The 15,086-nt window shown below is 42.6% G+C and overlaps 7 protein-coding genes across 7 annotated transcripts; 2 read left to right on the plus strand and 5 right to left on the minus strand.

Annotated features, from left to right (window-relative positions):
* Positions 1 to 303: 303 nt before the first annotated feature.
* Positions 304 to 2,385, plus strand: SAMD00019534_019730 (hypothetical protein; the record flags this gene model as incomplete). Its single annotated transcript, XM_012902564.1, has 3 exons — positions 304 to 566; positions 641 to 2,017; positions 2,109 to 2,385. The coding sequence occupies 3 exons, from the start codon at positions 304 to 306 to the stop codon at positions 2,383 to 2,385; spliced, it is 1,917 nt and encodes a 638-aa protein (XP_012758018.1).
* Positions 2,386 to 2,479: 94 nt separating this feature from the next.
* Positions 2,480 to 3,065, minus strand: SAMD00019534_019740 (hypothetical protein; the record flags this gene model as incomplete). The annotated part of the gene is made up of 2 exons (XM_012902565.1): positions 2,480 to 2,854; positions 3,006 to 3,065. 2 exons carry the CDS (start codon positions 3,063 to 3,065, stop codon positions 2,480 to 2,482), a joined length of 435 nt encoding a protein of 144 aa, XP_012758019.1.
* Positions 3,066 to 3,574: 509 nt separating this feature from the next.
* SAMD00019534_019750 (hypothetical protein) lies at positions 3,575 to 6,610 on the minus strand (the record flags this gene model as incomplete). Its single annotated transcript, XM_012902566.1, has 4 exons — positions 3,575 to 3,786; positions 3,861 to 5,702; positions 5,763 to 6,141; positions 6,203 to 6,610. 4 exons carry the CDS (start codon positions 6,608 to 6,610, stop codon positions 3,575 to 3,577), a joined length of 2,841 nt encoding a protein of 946 aa, XP_012758020.1.
* Positions 6,611 to 9,043: 2,433 nt separating this feature from the next.
* Positions 9,044 to 10,141, minus strand: SAMD00019534_019760 (hypothetical protein; the record flags this gene model as incomplete). Its single annotated transcript, XM_012902567.1, has 2 exons — positions 9,044 to 9,859; positions 9,923 to 10,141. Coding segments are annotated over 2 exons (1,035 nt in total), but the record flags the coding sequence as incomplete, so codon positions are not given.
* A 608-nt stretch (positions 10,142 to 10,749) lies between these two features.
* Positions 10,750 to 11,910, plus strand: SAMD00019534_019770 (hypothetical protein; the record flags this gene model as incomplete). The annotated part of the gene is made up of 2 exons (XM_012902568.1): positions 10,750 to 10,962; positions 11,026 to 11,910. Coding segments are annotated over 2 exons (1,098 nt in total), but the record flags the coding sequence as incomplete, so codon positions are not given.
* Positions 11,911 to 12,009: 99 nt separating this feature from the next.
* SAMD00019534_019780 (hypothetical protein) lies at positions 12,010 to 13,290 on the minus strand (the record flags this gene model as incomplete). The annotated part of the gene is made up of 4 exons (XM_012902569.1): positions 12,010 to 12,220; positions 12,292 to 12,399; positions 12,473 to 13,066; positions 13,142 to 13,290. 4 exons carry the CDS (start codon positions 13,288 to 13,290, stop codon positions 12,010 to 12,012), a joined length of 1,062 nt encoding a protein of 353 aa, XP_012758023.1.
* Positions 13,291 to 14,384: 1,094 nt separating this feature from the next.
* On the minus strand, positions 14,385 to 15,014 carry SAMD00019534_019790 (hypothetical protein; the record flags this gene model as incomplete). The annotated part of the gene is made up of 1 exon (XM_012902570.1): positions 14,385 to 15,014. One exon carries the CDS (start codon positions 15,012 to 15,014, stop codon positions 14,385 to 14,387), a length of 630 nt encoding a protein of 209 aa, XP_012758024.1.
* Between the last annotated feature and the right edge of the window lie 72 nt (positions 15,015 to 15,086).

Here is a 15,086-nt window from a genome sequence, read left to right on the forward strand (position 1 = left end):
ATGCTCCAACTCCCAATTGACGAGGTCTTCAATGGCGTACCTGGCCGAACGCCAATTCTTCAGCCAGGTTGACCAGGTGGTATACCACCACCTCAGCCAAATCCAGAAACTCTAGACATTGACTTGATTTCTCTCAGGAACATCATACAGAACAGCAAGCTTTCACTACTAGACTAGACTAGTAGTCTTTCAAGGAATATGATCACAACTGAAACTTGTACATAAATAGCGTTTTTAGAATTATTTGTTGAAGTCATTCATTCTCCAACTTCACATGCGTGCGTTAGATAGATAGAGATAAAGATGTTAACGCAGCAACAACAACAACAAAAACAGTCAACAAGATACCCAAATCATTATTATATTAATAGACCACCTTTTGGAGACGATGTTGTAAAGCTTAGTTGTGAATGTGCCAGAGCATTCCACTTGACAGAGCTCTACTTCTGTACAACATGTCAGAAGTTAAACTGTCGATACTGCTACAAAGACTACATCGACTGTTACTTCTGTCCCAACTGTCTAGATCATGTATCATTAGCTGAGGCAAACCTCTACGGTAACAGGTAAGATTGTTAATGATTGTGATTGAATGATTGAATGATTGATTGATGAATGACTAACACCCTGTGATGTGTAGATGCAAGAAGTGTTATGATTGTCCAAACTGCTTTAGTACTCTTAGTTATCAACAACAGGTGGTTCAACAACAACAGCAGGGTACATCGACTACAACAGCAACAGCAACAACAGAGTCATACTTTTTGAATTGCTCATCTTGCAAGTGGAACTCATTGGACTCACAGGCCAATATTGATGTTCAGATTGGTCGCGTGACAAAGGAGATCACGCCACAACAGACAGAGTACAATAGGATACTGGAGACATTGCAGAAGGAGATGGCCGAGTCTGGCTCGGCCTCGACCAAGGACACACGATCAGTGAACCGTCTGCGAATGGCCATGAAGCAGTTCTTGAATCCACAGATGCAGATGGGCTCATCGATGGGCACACAGTCATCGGCCGCTTCGGCACTGTCACAAGCCGCGGCTAGGGAGGAGCGCTGGGGCGCTAATCGCTCAGTGGCCGCACCACAACCCGCCAACCCAATGCTGCCGCCCGGCATCGGCCTGCTCAACAAGAGCGCTCTAAAGAAGAAGATGGTTGCAGTCACTACCAACGACACGGAGCAGATGATGCAGCAGCGTATTGACTCGCGTCACTTCCACGAGGTCGACCCTAGCGCTGCGGCGGCAGATCAACAGCACGACGCGATACCCTCGGCACTGCTCACAATGACCGACTGCTCTCAGATGAGCAACTTGGAGCAGCGCTTCGTCGTGCTGAACACACAGAGCAACCTCATCAGCGAGCTGGCGCCACAGCACAAGCTGCTGCTGACGCGTCGATCCAAGCGTTGCTGTCGCTGCGACAAGCTGCTAGTCAAGCTGGACATCAACAAGACGGAGCTCAAGCGACAACACTTTGCATTCTCATTCGTGCCTCGCGTCAGCATCGTGCGCGCTGTATGGCGTGCTCAAGACATCTTTGACGTGCACCTGTGTTTCACGAACCCTCTGCACTCATACCTCTACATCTCATTTCCACACGAATATGACTCCAGTGTCATCTCGGTCGATGACAACTCACAAGCCATCGATTATGTCGACCAAACCTACATCAGTGGCGTGCTGGACGATGACAAAGACGTGGCAGCACTCGAGCAACTCAAAGAGAATGAGACACTGCGATATGTCACCGACAGGAAGGACAACAAGGTCACTCTTAGGTTCATGGTTAGAGTTGGATCGCTGCCAGCACCATCCACACCTGCAGCTACCTCAACATCATCTGACGACAACAACAACAATGAGACAGAGACTGCGACAACCACGACAACAACATCCACCATTGTTGTACCATCAACTGAACCATTGGTTGAACAGCTTTCACAGCCATCTACACCATCCTCCAAGTCAGACCTGCCCAGTTCAGTTCCTCCTTTGACAACATCAAAGTATGTAATGTGATTGAGTGTTGCCAAGTATCCATCCCAATCTAACAATCCCCAACAACAACTACTAGTTCACCATCTTGTTGGAATACAGTGCCAACAGCTCATTGATCATGGACAGTCAATCACCTCGAGCGACCGAGGGCGATGCTTCGAATCCACCATCGACACCAACCAAGCAGCAACAGCCTCGTGATGCTGTTCCAATGACTCCAGCGACACCCTCCACAGCGTCCACACTCTTCCCTCAGAAGTCCTCCATCAAAATACTATTCGACATTCCATCCTCTGTATTCGATAACACTTTGGCGGTGACAGCCAAGACGACCTCCTCCATCGACAACAGCGCTGTTGAAGTTGTCCAACAATAAGACTGTTCGCTAATATGTAATTCCTTGTATCCTCTTATATAAAGTCTGTTGATCGCCCTGCTTGCTGTCGATGCTATGTTGCGTGATGATCATGTTAATGTTGTAGTTGATTGACTTTATTCAAGGTAGGGAACTGGATGACTGGGTCCTTGACTGTGAAGGACTCGCCGCACCCACATGTGTTTGTAGCGTTGGGATTAATGAATATAAACTCCTTCTTAATGGGCTCCTCGATGTAGTCCATCTCTGTGCCAATGACTGACATGAGTGCCTTTGAGTCGACGACCACTGTCACGCCTCTATCAGTGACGACCTCGTCCATCTTGCTAGGAGGCTCCTTAGTAAAGTCCAATGTATATGCCAAGCCTGAACACCCTCTCTGCTTTACGCCCAGCTTCATTCCAATAAAGTTCTTTCCACTTCCTTCTGTCACCATCATCTCTCTTATCTTATTCAATGCTGAATCTGTCTGTTTGATTGTTGATGTTTCGATTGATTGATTGATCATGATTGAATGAATGAGAATGAATGAATGGGCAAGTCGTCGGGATTCATCGGGATGTTAGTTCTTTAATATCTAAACATGCTATTGATGTAGTAGTTGTCATTGATCTGCATACCATTGAGAATATAGCCTTTCTTGATGGCTTTCCAAGTCGAACAACTCCTGAGATTGACATTGTTTATGTATGTATGTGTATGTAAAGGTTAATGTAACAATTTGTGTGTAATGATAACTATACAAGTGTGTATGTATGTATATATATATAACTTAAATATAACTCGATTGTTATTATTATTGTATATATATCTGGTTAGTTAATAAGTGTTATGTGTAAGTATGTAAGTATGTATGTTTGTATGTTTGTGTTTGAGTCGTTTCACCAACTTTGTCTTGTCTCTCTCACTCCACACACCCACAACCCGAATCAAAAACTTCAAACCTTGACAGCACATGATTTGTTTCATGATTCCATTCCAAGTCGACCAATCCTGGTTGGTCCATGACTTATTATCCATAAAAAGTTATCACCTTGCTGCAATGATCCATGATTATTTGTCCATATTGGGGAAGTTATATTTTATTAAGTTATAATTATATATTTTAAGGGGATGTTTCGAATGAATGATTGAATGATTGAATGAATAAACTGGTCAACATCAACATCCAACATCAAACATGTGATAATCATGGATGTTGCTGTTGGGAGATGGCCTGGGAATGTCTTAATCTGGTGGATTGGCTCAGAGGTTGTGATGCTGGGTCGACTTCATCTCCCTCGTGGATCAACTTATCAACATCCAGTTTCATGTGTGAAAGTTCCAAATACCTCTGCTCGCAAGTCTTCTCCAACAGGTCCTTCTTTGTAATAATACCCTTTAGCTTGTTGTAAGAGTTGACTATATTGATTTGGAATGTGTGGATGGATGGTTAGATTGATTGATTGTTGTGAGTGAGAGAGTGATCAACTTACCAACTGGCATATGACGTAGACCCATTGTTCTGAACAATTGGAAAGCCTCACTGACAGCAAACTCTTCGTTCACAGTCAGTACGGTGAGGTTCATAACATCGGTGAGGTCCACTGGTATTGAGTAATCCTCGCGGGCAAAGTTAAAGTCTGAGAGCAATGGCAACTTCCATGTGAGCTTGGTAGTGTAGTCACTGTGTGAATAGGCCTCCTCAGTGTTGGAGATGTAGACCTGGGACAAGACCTCGAGGATCATCAGTAGTTGTGATCGCAGGATGAGACCCTTGACACAACGGTCCTCCTGGTTGTTGACCACGGGGAATCCGTTGTGACCGGTGTTCTTGAGCACTTCGAGTACACGGCCCAGCGTGTCCTTCTCAAGCAGATACACTGGCTTCTTGGCCATGATATGCTTGCACATGAGGATCTTCATCGCCTTGCCCGAGTGCGGCTCCAAGTATGGGATGTACTTCATCTCGATCAGAATGTCAAAGAGTGGATGAATGAGCGCGTCGGCAGTCCACTTGGCAACCATCACCGTGACCATCAGAGGCAGAAGGTACTGCAGCTCGTTGGTGGTCTCAATGAGGATGACTGAGAGCGAGATGGTAAGTCGCGACACGCCCGCCATGAACGCCGCAGCGCCCATTAGCGCGTAGGCTCCGGGGTCGACACGTGGGTCGTTCTGTACGATGAGGCGGACGATCACACCAACGGCACGTCCGTAGGCAGCGCCAATGACGATCATCGGCACGAATGTACCTGAGGAGATACCACAGCCAGCAGTGTAGGCGGCAAAGAGGAAGTAGAACGTGAAGAACATCAGCAACGCCGGGATGCCAATGCGATTGGTGTTCTGGTAGGTCGTACTGTTGATCACCAATAGATTGTCTATGGCCTCTTCATTGGAGGCGAATATGATCGATGCAAGTGGGTTGTAGTAGCCCTCGGCACAGTTGAATGTCTTGAGAGTCTCTGTGAGCGCCTCGACTGCAATAGTGCGGTTGCCAGTGAAGGTGTCGCGCACCAAGTCGTCGAGTGGCTCGCATTTGAACATCAAGGGGAGGACGAACTGGAACACAGTGGACAGTGCAATGATGAAGAACACCTCGAGCACACGCAACGACTTGATCTTGTTGATGTAGCTCCTGCGCATGGCTACCACCTTGACGTTGATGAATGTGAACAGCGCGCCAGTGAAGCCACCAAGCACACCAATCACCATGAAAGGGATGAGCTCGAGAAGGTTGTAGTTGTTGTCGTTCGAGTTGGTGCCCATGTCAAAGATCATCGTGGAGTGCTGCGAGAGATGTGCGTCCTTGAGGATCTTGGCTGTGAATGTCGCGATGAGACAGGCAAAGAACGATCGCCAGGTGAGCGTCGTCGACCAGAATGAGCTGACCTCCTCGAGCGAGAAGAGAGCGCCACCGAGCGGCGCAGAGAAAGCTGCGGCGACACCAGCGCCAGCACCCATCGTCACAAAGTCACGCTTGTCCTTGTCATTGCGGAACTGACGCAGGAAGGGGATCTTGAAGCCAAACTCCTTAGACTGAGCCTGTGAGAAACCGTTACCGACGATGGCACCAATGTGGATCATTGGACCCTCGGAACCACACTGCAAGTTGGACGACACGGCAAAGATCATCGATGCCAACTTGGTCCACAGTGTCTTGAACTTGAGTACGTGCGGGATCTTTGTTCCATTGAGATAGCCCTTCACCTCTGGAATGCCAGAGCCAGCTGCAGTGGGCTCATAGTACACCGCCAGCAATGAGGACAGAATAGCCAAAACAGAGTTTGATGTGAAGTAGGCCAAGAAGGCGATCCAATAGTTAACCTCTAACACTGTATATGATTGATAGAGTTAGTGAATGAATGAATGAGCGTGATCATTCGATGACCTACAATCCTTGACAAATTCGAACTTGTAGTAGGTGATGTTGGAGGTGAAGAAGTGACCGAGATAGGCAACGACGCCAATGACCACTCCCAAGAGAAGACTGATTATCCATCGCATCCACTCATTGTTGGAGCCAAGCTTGTTGAAGTTCTTGTACATCTCATTTCGGTAGGACTTGTTGTAGATGGTAACATAGTCGAGACACTCATACTTTGAGATCAACTTCTTGTCGTGATCCCAATGAATGCGATCCTCCTTCTCATGTCGCTCCAATCTCTCCTTATGTGCATCATACACAGCACCCACCGTCTTATTATGTACTTGCTCCAAACCCTTTGTAATCGTCTGTTCAATCTCCTTGTTTGATTCCTTTACTTTGTCCTCCTATTTTGTTGTTTTGTTAGTCGTGTCGGTCTAGCTTTGCCCTTGCTCGAGAGATACATACCAGCTTCTTGTTTGACTCCTTTATTGCGTTGTTGACGTACTTGACTGCTTTGACGGTCTTCTTTTGAAGTTTGGTCAATAGCTGGTCACCAGCCTTGATCTCATCTTGGGATGAGTATAGACTTTGTGGTCTGGTGTCGGGATCATGATAAATCGGTTGAAGGATGATGCCTGTATCCTCCTCTTCTCCATCTTCATAGTATTCATTATTATTGTTATTATTGTTATTGTTGATGTCTTCATCTATTTCTTCGAGTGATGGCTGTTGATGTATTTGTTGTTGTTGCCTTAGAGGTTGATGGCTTGATGAACCTGGTTGGTCATCATCACTATCATAATCAGGTACGGGCGCCCCCGTAATTGATTTATATTCCTTATTATTGAATGGATTGTTTGGATTGTTGCTCATCTCTTTCTTGTTTAGGCTTAGCAATCAATCAATCAATCCTATTCAATCAATCAATCTAATCCTAAAATTAGTAATACAACCTATATATGTATAAATAAATGATTTGATTTAAATTAAAATAACATATAAACAGTGTGTGTAAGTGTTATGTGTTATGTGTTATATAAGTATGTATAAGTATGAACAGTATTACATTAACCAACTCAACAACATTCAACTACTATCTGTTTTTTGCTATCTTCCCCATCTTTGACACTTTTTAAAGTTTTTTGTCGTCGTTTGGACACACTTTCAAACAAACATAACCTGGGCACGCGGCACAAAAAGAATTAATTGAAAAAAAACGACAAGTACCCTGCAAACTTCAGAAGCGAAGTGGAACCACGTCGTGGTTCCCCAACTTGCACCAGCCCTACATCTGCACCAGACCCTGCCATGCCCCAACCTGCACCGCCCCCTTCATCACCATGATCATCCATCCACCTCAAAAGGATAGAGTTGATGATTGATCTATCATATCAAATCAGTGAAGGTAACCATCACAATCATACACTAACTACCTGGTCAACGATCAATCATTCAATCAAATCAGATCAAATATCTGGTGTATTAGGTGTTTCAATGGCCATGTTTGATCTTTCTTGATCGGCCACTTTGTTCCAGTTGATAAATAGAAGGTAGATCATTGATATGATGGAGACAGATGCGAATCCAGAAGCTGCTGAAGCGAGTATAAAGATGTTGAATGAGAAGCCAACAAAGAGTGTGATAGCATAGAGTATGACGATCATAATCGGTGTCCATAGATAGCCTCTTGGCAGAGCTGAATGCAAGGAGTGAACAACTAGCCACACTCCATAGGTTCCTAGGAATATTGATGCCCATGTGAATTCGATAGCCTTCTCCACTGCCCTTGACTCTTCGTTGGTATAGATGTATCCATTGTACTTGCCCAACAGTGTGATGATTCCTGTGGCAATGGACATCACTACGATCACATATATTATTGCAGTCCAAGTTGTTCTCCTTGCCTTCCTGCCATGTCCAGAGCGCAATGCTTCAACTACACGCTTGGGTAGATAGGGTGCCACTGCAATGCATATTTGATTAGCATACATTGCTTCGTTGTAGGTCATATAAATATTTGAATTGAACATGTACATCAACATTATAGACCATTCAACAAAGATTGTCAATATGATTGGATGAGCAGCCATTCCAAGATACAGTAGTATTCCTTTCAAACCTAGGCACTTCTTTGACCATCCCGACCAATTATCCTTGTGAAGTCCCATAACAAATATGACTGATACAGTTAGAATGAACTGAATCACTCTCTACATATATGTACCCGTGCATGTTAGTATGATGTAGGTTAACAACATTGATGATGTACATACACTAATGGAGTTGGCTACTGCCCATCCATATGAAACAAGGTTTGAGAAGTGATAGAACAATACAGTTAGGAGTGCATCTACAATAACGAATGCAATGCCTATGTAAATGGAAATGTCCACTCTTCCAAGACCTTGTAGGTAACCCTGTAGACAAAATGTAGTATAATAGAACCAAAGTCCAGGTAACATCAACTTGAGGTATGTTAAGTTTGTTCCACTTATCAACCTAATGAACACGAATGATGCTATAACTAATAGTCATTTGGGTTAGTATCCATTAGTCACTCAATCAAACGAATGGTACTGTACATACTTTGAATTATTGTAAGTATTGTAATGATGAGGAGTGATCGTTGAAGGTGAATGCCGGCCATTCGTTCGGTTGTGTTGTCAGCATTTCCAGGGCCAGATCGATGCTCTCTTGCAACCAGTGTAGCAAGTGGTTGTATGATGGCAAAGATAAGTGATCCAGTGCCCATTAGCCATATGATAGATAGACATAGTTCAAAATATTCATTACTGTATAATGTATGTGTATTACGTAGTGCAATCAAACTGATTGTGATTGGTACTATATTATTGAGTATATTTAATAAAGCCAGACCGGATGATGATTTGATTATTATTATTAATTCATTCCACCATCCCTTTAAAGTATTGAGTATATTTCCATCATGATCTCCATCAGTCTCTGCCAGTTCCAGATATTGTATACTGATCATTATTATTATTGATTATTTATATTTATACAATTCTATTATTATCTATTTGAGTAGTACGTATCCAATTATAATTATGAAGATGAATAAATACTTTATTATCATATGTCAACCCGAGACCATCAGTGTCGGTTCAAATTAAAGTGTTCCTTGTTTTGCAGGATTAAGGTCCCGTGTGTGGGTGTTTGAACATCCCGACTTCTTTGATCAAAATCAGTGTTGGGCTATTTGATCACTCGCTCACTCTTTCGATCGATCACTCACCCAAACACTCTGTTTATTCATCCAAAGAAGAAGAAGAAACAACTAAGTTAAGCAGCCTTGGTTGGTGTGGGCTTGGGCTTGACTGGTGCTGGTTTGTCTTTCTTTCCATCACCATCTTTGTCCTTGTCCTTGTCGTTGGCGATACCATCACCATCAATGTCCTTATCCTTGTCATTGGCGATACCATCACCATCGATGTCCTTGTCCTTCTTGTTTACGACACCATCGCCATCAAGGTCATTGGCAAACGATCTTGGAGGAGGGAACTTCAGATCATCACCTCTGAATAACGAGAGGATCATCTGCTTCTCCACCTTGCCATCACCAAACTTCTCTCTCTTGATTGGCTTCACCTTGCGATCGGCAGCTCTCTGGGCAATAGTTGGAATCGAGAACTGGACTGGGGCAGCGGCGGCGGGTGGTCTAGCAGCAGGAGCCTTGCCAGCATCAACAGGGGCCTTCATGGCCCTATCCGAGACCATGTGACTTCTGATCATTTCATCATAGAGAATGCGGTGAGTGTACTTCTCGTAGTTCTTCTCAAAGAATGTACCATTGTCATCGTCCCAGTAGACCATTAGACACTTGTTCTGGAACCTGTGGATGTGAGTGTCGTTGATATCGATTGTGGCCTGACCGACCCAGCCACTGAAGAATGTGTCACGCATCAACACAAGTTGTACCTGACCATCGAGGATGGTAAGGTCATAGTACTCCCACTTGACCTCACCAGCATCATTCTTGTAACTCATTCCAGCCTTGTCACCGGCGATCACATCAATTGAATCACAATGATCATTCTTGGCCCAAGCTGACACAACACTCACTCTTCTCAACCAACTGCTGGCTGGGGTCACCAAGCATACCTAAGTTAATGGTTATGGTTAGTTAGCTGTCAATATTGATTGAATATAATATTTTGCACTTACTCTTAGAGAGCCTACTGGTACGCCTTGGGCATATGGTTCTTCGACTTGGATCATCACAGAATGGATTGTTGGCTCTTTGACACTTTGGTTAATGTTGTTGATCAACTGAGGACTGAAGTGATTGCCTGGAAAGGCATTATCAATTCCACCAGAGGCAGTCACCATGAACAACATTGATATCTCTGTACCTTGTGGCTTTGGTAAATTATTTAATACCATTATTAATTATTTAAAGATAATAAGAATGTATATATATAAATATTATTATTATTATATGTGTTTTAGTAAAGAATTTGTTTATATAATAATAAATAGGGATGTGGATTGATTAATCTAATATTCAATCTGTGGATTGATGGACACAAGGTACCAATTCAAAGTCCCTAAATATCTCGATCATCATTATGTTAACACTAGTTTGTAATATACACATTGGAGTGTCAATAGGTGAGTGATGTTGTGGAACCATTAACAATGATTGATTGGGTTGATCAACTGAACATGTTCAATGTGACAAAGCGAAAGTTGTAAATTCGTCAGGAAGCCACTTCCCAATCAAAAACGACCCAGTATCCAAAATTAGACTTGTCGAAGGTCACCCATCGCCCAACACGCCAAGAGGTGCCAATCCAAAGGGTCAAATCATGTGACTGTCCATGTTAGCCACCTTCTTGTATCCTTACACAAGAATAATTATTAATACTTAAACAAAAAAATAAATATCCACTCAATTTTTAAATGGAACTGGATAATCATATTATATTCTTTCATTCCATCTACAATCAATCAATCATTCAATCAACCAAATATAATAATAATAGTTAAAGATGGTTCTATTTATACCAGCTAGTGTAGTATTAGTTATTACTGTATCCTCTATTCTTGTTGCTATAGGAGGAACAGTTGTTGCCTTTGTCGCTGGACATCTTGCAAGTAAATTACTTGATGCAATCACCAATGCCTTTGCAGCCTCAACCTCTGATGCTGTTTTGTTCAAAGCCAATGATGACGCAATGTCCCTTGGAGGTGGAGCCATGAGAGTATGTATAATACAATAAACATCTTCACTGAATCAATTATACTTACTCCTGGAACTCTCATAGATCTGTCTTGTCACCAAGGCCTCGAGTTGGATGAGAAAGGTCCGCATTTTGTCATCTTTGTCGGATGGTGAGAACTATAAGGTGGAGGACTTGGATGCTGGAGATAATGGTGGATATGAATATAATGCACCTACTGGTAATGTCAAGTGGATGTACACTGATATACTAGTATTCCCTGGTTGTGTAGTTGAGATTCAGTTGTTCAGAGATACATACTTTAGTGGCTGGGTCGACTGTGGAATGCTCAACATTGATGCCGAGATCCAGAGCTTCCGCAACCAATGTCTGATGATCTACTGGGACGACGACAATGGAACATTCTTCATCAACAAGAATCTTGCCTACACATTCAACACCCTCTTCAAACAATACATGAAGGATCAGCATTTGTCTAATCCAGAATTGTTCCAGAGGTCAATCCCCAAGCAGGGCCTGCCAACCATTGCCCAACGTGCTGCTGCCAGGAAGCCAAAGGATACCAAGAAGGAGTTGTATGGTGATGGCAAGTTCGAGAAGACACTCGACCCTGCTGTGTTCTACAAGGATGAGCCACCTGCCAATCCAAAACCATACTGCAAGACTAAGAAGGACTTGGACGGAGATGGAATTGTCAACAGCAAGGACAATGACATGGATGGAGATGGTATTGTCAACAAGAAGGACAAGGACAAGGATGGAGATGGTATTGTCAACAAGAAGGACAATGACATGGATGGAGATGGTATTGTCAACAAGAAGGACAAGGACATGGATGGAGATGGTATTGTCAACAAGAAGGACAAGGACAAGGATGGAGATGGAAAGAAAGACAAACCAGCACCAGTCAAGCCGGCCGTCACCAAGCCAGCCGTCACCAAGCCAGTCGCTCCCAAGCCCAAGGCTGCTTAACCTAATGAAGGACTCATCATCAATAAAAGACACTCTAGCATGGGTCAAAAGTTGATTAACACTATACATTGATTGAATGATTGAACGTTTGATTGATCAATCCCAACACTTGTTACCTGCAATATAATCGGAGACTTTGCCCAAGGTATTATCCAGGAATCTGTCGACTGTACCAGATGGATCATCTAAAAAGGAACATACACCAGTCTTGATTGAAGGACCAACCCATCTAAGTGCATGCAATCCATAAAGCATACATCCAGCCTTTGTAATCCTCTTTGATGTTACAAAGCATGCTGCCAACACTCTGTATCATCATACATGATCATGTTAGTACTTGGATTGATCAAATGGTTATCAATGAAAGAAAGAACATACCCAAATGGAATGATATATGTTGCCAAGAAGTCACTATAACGAATGATTGACTCTGCAGTTGGCTTCAAACTGATCTTGGCGGCGTTGAAGTTCATTTGTTGGACATTCCTAGATCAATCATGATTAGTGAGTGAGTTGAGTGATGGATGAGATGGACTGATGGATGTACATTCCAACTTACTGGACTTGGTCAGCAGCACATATTGATTGAATCAGTCTACGCCTGGTAGTTTGGTCGGCTGGCTCTGGATTCGAGATGAAGTCAATGGTCAAGTTCTCTCTTGTTATGAGCGCATGGAGTGCTACGTGAGTGGTGAGCTTCTCTTTGAATGCCAGGCGCTCTGCCTCACTGTACTTCTCGGCCTGGTCAAAGAGTAGACACTTCTGGATGGCCTTGCCACCAAACATCCACATGAATGATCGACAAGCCTCAACATGTTGCATGGATATATCTTCAATCTCAGTTCCCATGTGCATGATGTATGCTACATAGTTGATGTCTGTCTCACTCTTTAACAATCGTTGGCCAATGTCATCGAGTACCATCTGAACAGTTGGAGGTGGTGGCTGGTTGGTCTCTGGCACATGGACCAAATGTTGGGTGACCCATATCTTGAAAGCAATATCCTTTGCTTCTGGCAATTGATCATTCTCAATATAGAACAATGTTGATGACAGTCCCTTGATCGTTGATGAAGGATTGGAACCCAACTGAGTGAGATTACTCAACATGTTAAGTTGTGAATCCCTTGAGCTGGATCCAAACAATGCATTCCTAGGATTAGAATGGAGTGAGTGATTGAGTGATTGAGTGATTGAATGATTGAATGAGTGAGACTTTAATGTTTACCTTTGTTTCAAATTGACCAACCTCTCATTGTTGTTGTTATTATTGTTATTGTTGTTGTTACTGTTGCCATTGATACTGTTGTTGACAGTGTAGTCACTGTAGTCACTGTAATCATTCCTTGAGATGGAATTGGATGGAGAATAAGTCATTTTCACGTTGAATAGTATGGTATAATTGTTATTACTTGTAATAATTGTAATGTAAAGTAAGAGTGATACGAGATCCAAGTTGATAGCTGACTCATGGACCTGTGGGGCCTTGTGGATTGCAAGAGTGAGTGAGTGATTGGTTGACTCATCATTGCTCTCTAACTCTAGCCCACTCACACAATCAATCACATGTTTAAAATATACTCAATGATCATGATTGTGTGTACTTCTTTCTTCTCGCAAGTTTGAGAACTCACAGAACTAAGTTTGGTCTACGAACTCTAATTGAGAGACAGAGCATGAGAGAGACACTCAACGTGGTATTGTTGGCTGTGATTGTCAACAAGGCTTGCTCTCAGGCTAACATGCAAACGATTGTTCAAGCTCATGAGCAAGCTGACCAAAGATGGTCGTTGCATCGAGTGACACTTTAGAAACTGGGGTTCACAGAGATCATAAATACTGTCTAGTTTGCAATCAATTATTCAATTTATTTATATATATATTAAGATGACAATCAACCTAAAGTTGGGTATACAGACTATGTTTGAATATGATATCCAATTCTGACATTGGACTTCATGAATGTTGGACTTCAACGTCTAAACTTTGGTATTCTAAGTTGAAAATGGAACCTTTCCCCTATCCTATTTGATACCTGATTGCAACAATCCTTCATATTCGATAATGTCTTGCGAACAGGAATTCTCCATATCATCCTAAGAATGAATGAGAGATAAATATAAGTTATCAAAGACAACAAGATAAAGTTGGAGTACCAAGTATGCTCATAGTAGACCATCAAACTTATGTTTAAAAGCAAGGAAAGAGGTAGGTAAGTAAATGATAAAGGAAGTTAGAAAATGAATTATCATACCATAGTAGAATTGATAAGGCAATAAATGAGAACTCAAATGTTTTGGAATATGGTAACAATCTAATTGATCTATCTTGGGGAATAGTATCCACCAACTCTGGTAATGTCATCTCTCTGTTCTTTACAAAGTCCATATCACGAACATACCTAGAGAGTTTGATTGAGTAATTGACTTGTTAGTCTATGGAGATCATGGAATGATTAATTAATATCCAACTCACTTAGCAGACTCTGCTTGATTCAATAATTGGATCAAGTGATTTCTGGATTGTCTCTTGGAGTTTAGATCAACCTCAAGGTCTGAGGTGGTGCCATTGTATCTCTCGGTGTTGACAGAATCCATGAATACAATTTGAATATTCTCTTGACTTATCATCTCGGCCAGTTTAGTATGTTTGTTCCTCATGATGTTCTCAAAGTGAGTTCTCTGATCGTATGAGAAGTGTTCGGCATCACGGACAATGATCACCTTGAGTATATCACTCTGACCAATCATGTTGAACATCATACTCATGGCCTTGGTAAAGTCATTGTTGATGTCATCAATACAATCTCCCATACGGATAACAAAGCAGATAACATGTAGCTTGATAACTTCACTGATCAAGTAGGTTTGGATCAGGTTCTTGACTTGAAGGCTATTCATCAAAGGACTATTCTGCTCCTTGGGATCGGTGATTGCAGGTGGGAGGAGGAACTCTGGTGTCATCTTGTTGACTGATGAATTGGCTTTGTTGAAGTTTGTACATTTCAATACTTGTACCTTGGTCAACTCCTCCTGGTCCTGGTCCTGGTCATTCTCCTCTCCAGATACTCTACTACTCTCACCTTTTTTGTTCTTCTTCATCAATCCAATCACATTCTTTTTCATCCATGGAGCATCACTTTGATTGGCGAATACACTCAATATGTTGCTTGA

This window comes from Acytostelium subglobosum, assembly GCF_000787575.1.
Source record: "Acytostelium subglobosum LB1 DNA, scaffold: scaffold3, whole genome shotgun sequence".
NCBI lineage: Eukaryota > Evosea > Eumycetozoa > Acytosteliales > Acytosteliaceae > Acytostelium > Acytostelium subglobosum.